Source organism: Lactuca serriola, chromosome 3 (genome assembly GCF_051521515.1).
Source record: "Lactuca serriola cultivar US96UC23 chromosome 3, Lser_US96UC23_V15, whole genome shotgun sequence".
In the NCBI taxonomy this organism is placed as follows: Eukaryota; Viridiplantae; Streptophyta; class Magnoliopsida; order Asterales; family Asteraceae; genus Lactuca; species Lactuca serriola.
In genome coordinates, this window is record NC_136410.1 from 21,795,046 (window position 1) to 21,799,250 (window position 4,205).

The 4,205-nt window shown below is 32.2% G+C and overlaps 1 protein-coding gene across 1 annotated transcript; it reads right to left on the reverse strand.

Moving 5' to 3' along the window:
- Positions 1–984: 984 nt before the first annotated feature.
- On the reverse strand, positions 985–3,802 carry LOC145094297 (cationic amino acid transporter 6, chloroplastic-like). Its single transcript, XM_079032566.1, has 5 exons — positions 3,309–3,802; positions 2,828–3,050; positions 2,182–2,512; positions 1,770–1,998; positions 985–1,662 (listed from the first exon to the last, which is right to left on the reverse strand). Exons 1-5 carry the CDS (start codon positions 3,709–3,711, stop codon positions 1,070–1,072), a joined length of 1,779 nt encoding a protein of 592 aa, XP_078888692.1. The 5' UTR covers positions 3,712–3,802; the 3' UTR covers positions 985–1,069.
- Between the last annotated feature and the right edge of the window lie 403 nt (positions 3,803–4,205).

Consider the following 4,205-nt stretch of genomic DNA (forward strand, 5'->3'; position numbering starts at 1 on the left):
AGTTATATATTTAACTTTTAACATATTATACTTAATTTTTTAGATTTAAAATGTTGTTATATGCAAACCATTATCAGTTTAAAACTACAACTTTTGAACAGTTTGGAAAAAATACTTAAATTGTTAATTTAAATATAACATTATATTGTCAACTTAAATATAAATTTTAGTTCTATATAAAAATCCAAAGAATATTTTATAAATAGTTAAAAGTGATAAATTGTAGTTAAAAGTGATAAATTATAGTGATAAATGCAAAAATTAAATTGTAATCTCAATTTAACTAAAATATTTCCTAAAGATTTTATAATCGTTAAAAGTTTTCAAATAAGTACCTTAAAATAACTTACAATAACAATAGTTAAAAATAACTCTATATAAATCATTATATTATTACCTTTAAAAAATCAAAAAACAATGTTTGATGTTTTAAATAATTATAATGATAGAAATTAAAACATTAAGCAAATAAATTTTAAAAAATTAATGAATAATAACAACAACTATAAATAACATTAAACCATATATTATATTTAATTTTATTAATATGTAACTTGCGGGTAGAAGTTTTTCAAACGATTGAGATTATGCAGTTATAATAGATGTATATATTATCATATAATTCAAAATACTCAATATATTATATAAATTTAGTATATGAATTATTATATCAAATTCAACAACAATGTTATTCTTATATTTAAAGAAAACATATATTTTTAAAGAGTTCAACTATGTAGGTGTTTCTACGCAACGCGCGGACATTCGACTAGTTTCTATAAAGTTCAATATTTTTATCTATTAAATCGTGTGCAATTGTGCATAGGAGCATGAGAGTCATTACTCACCAGGTCTATTTTCAAAGCCATAGACAAGCCTTTTAGATGGTTAAATTTTTACTCTTTATTGCAAAGCAGCTAAAGTGGAGCGCATGAACGAATTAAGTTGATTTTGTGGTTGTTAATTAATTAAATTTGATATCAATTTCAAGAAAGAAATTCTAATGTGAAGTCCAAAAGTTATATAAAAAAAAATTGCAGAACAGTCGCAGAAAACATTATTCCTTTCATTAGAGCACTTGAATATCAACCTTTGATTGTTCTCCATTTGAATTAGGACAATATTGTTCTCTCATACCACCATCATCACCCTCCATTTCCATTTCAATTTCTTCAGCTTGATATGTGGAATGAACACCATACAACAAATAAAACAAAGTTATGAAACACGCCCACACACCAAACCTCTCATACGACAACTTTCTCAAAGTAGCCATAAGAAATACATTCAAAAATATAGAAAGCGCCGCCGGCCATGGCATGAATGGTACCTGCCATTCATGATTTTCCCGATTCTGGATACTTCCAGAAGACATCAAGTACTGAAAAGTTGCAGTGATGGCCATCATGCAAACACCAAATAGCACCAACCCCCACCTTGGTTGGTGGTTCAAGTTCCAAGAGATGGAGAAGCCAATGGAGGCACTTGAGAGGAGTAAGAGAAAGATAAGTGTGTAGATTGGTGGATTGTTGGTTTTGATCGCATACCGATGATAGATTAGCGCATTTGCAACCAGATAGAACACCAAGAGGGTGCCAATGGAGATCATCTCTAACACAATACTTAGTTCTGTGAAAAGAGCTATGGATGCTTGACAAAACCCTATTATATAGTATATGTTTGAAAACAAGTCATTTGTCAGACATTTTCATCAACTCATGTGTTAATAGAATGCATATTCGATCTTTCTGTTTTCACTATTCACTTACCTAAGAAAATGGTCGCATTCTGAGGGGTGCCTGATGTAGGATGCACCTTAGCGAACCACGAAGGCACTAACCGAGCTCTACCAATGACACACAGATACCGAGCTTGACCAAGCATGGCTACGAGAAGAGATGCCACGATTCCCAAACTAGCGCCTGCTCCGACGATGTTGCTCGCCCATTTCCACCCAATGTGTTGGAAAGCAACGGAAAATGATGCACTACTCGATATCTATGAATAATCATTTGAAGAATTCCTATTTATAAGACACAAAATTCAACTACAGTAACTTAGACTAATGATTCTTTAGTTTCTCTCTTCTTTAGTAACGATCAGTATGGAGTTTTACTTTTAACATATATGTATATTTTCAAGAAAACAATAGAATTAGTGAATTACTAATTAATTAATTACCTTGTTATAGGGAACCATGAGGCATAAAGACAAAGCCATAAGGCAATACAGCACAGAAACAATTAGAACTGAACCGATTATTCCCAATGGAAGGCTTTTCGATGGGTTTTGAATCTCTTCAGCCATTGTTGAGACAGAATCATAACCAATGTAGCTAAAATAAACGATGGCTGCTCCATCGATAATGCCTTTGACACCATAAGGAGCTAAGCTTTTTGGCTGGATTAAGTTTTCTGTGTTCCCGTAGCATATACCCGCGATTATAATGAATCCAAAGAAAACCACATGAAATACTGTCATTACAGTGTTTAGCATGGAGCTTTCTTTGGTGCTGAAATATTCAAAAATATTAACAGAAAAATTAGTGACTATTTAGTTCAAACCAAAAGGAAAATAATAATAGTTTATTTCTTTTTATTCTTTTAGAACGGCACTAATTAATAATATTTTGTGTCATTTTCACAAGTCACTACCATAAAATCCACTAGTTCATTGTGTTGTAAAACAATCATTTATATTTGATTATTTAATAACAACCAATGAAATTAAATATATGGCATGAGATGGAGATCCGTTTTGGACTGCTATAGCGACGAATAAGTAAAAATAAAATGAAAAATTAACAAAAAAAAAAAATTAATCGAACCTCCGACATAGGGAAAGAGTAAGAAGAATAATGAGAGCAACAGCCGGAAAATCCAACATGTTGTAACCTTCCATTAAACCATCTACTTCAACCCGCCATGCGTTTGGATCTTCCTGCCCAAAAGTAGTACACAAATATTCCGTGAAACTTCTTGCAATTGCAGCATTCGATAACACATACTCCATTAATATATTCGCCCCTGCAAAATAACCCACAAATTCTCCTGCAACAAAAGCAATACATATACTATCAACCATAAAAAAAAAAAAAAAAATTAAACAAGTGGTAGTGAAGTATACTTTCGTATTCCAAGATGACACATAGTATTCTAACATGAATGCTTAAAGAGTTTTGAAATACTTTTGCAATAAAGTGATATAATTAATTTGTTATATGTATATATATATATATATATATATATATAGAGAGAGAGAGAGAGAGAATATATATCATGCATTAATTTGATCATAGAAGCTCATACCAAAAGTGACTCTTAGATAACTAAAGGCACCACCAGCAACTGGAATTTGGATGGAGAACTCGGTGTAACACAAGGAGGAGAAAAGAGCTGATATTCCAGCAATGACGTATGAAACAAGAACAGCAGGCCCGGATTTATCTTTTGCAACGGGTCCGGTTGTCACGAAAACTCCAACACCAAGCATACCACCGACACCAAGGGCAATAAGGTCAAACCATGTGAGTTTTCTCTTCATGTCAGCACCAGACCTTAGCCTCATTTGGTTGAGCTCCTGTTCTGGTGTCCATGTGGCTAGAACCCTCTTCCTTAACCTTTGTGGGGTTTTGGAAAGAGACCTGAAGTAAGAAGAGAGAAAAAAAATGTTGGTTGGAGGTGTTGTTTGATTGTTAGTAATGGCTGCCATTGTTCAAGGATTAGTTTGTGTTGTTTGGCTTTGAAGAACGTTCGTCTTAAATATGCACTAGAGAATATAATGGTTTGTTTCTTTTATTGTAATTAATGATCATATGCCCACTTTCAAAAATTATTTTCCACAAATCACTACTTTTAGACCTGGGATGAATAAACATCACTAAGCATCCTAACTATTTCAAGCTACATAAAAAAAATATAAAATATATATCATTTGACAATATTTTGGGCACGTAGCAATTTATGAGAAAAGCATTTGTACGGTAAGTCTTTGATTTTAAGTATCGATCTTTAAAAATAAAAAATATTAAAATAATAAAAAAAAGATCAACTTGCCTCTATGTGAATTTTCCTCTCTAGGTCTTTGTATCTCCTATATGACTTTTCAGAACCCCTAAGGATTTTTTTAAAAGCTTCTTCTAAGGCCGTCATATATGATATGGGTATCACGAAGCCATTCATGGTCTAGGTGGCCACGGTTGTTTT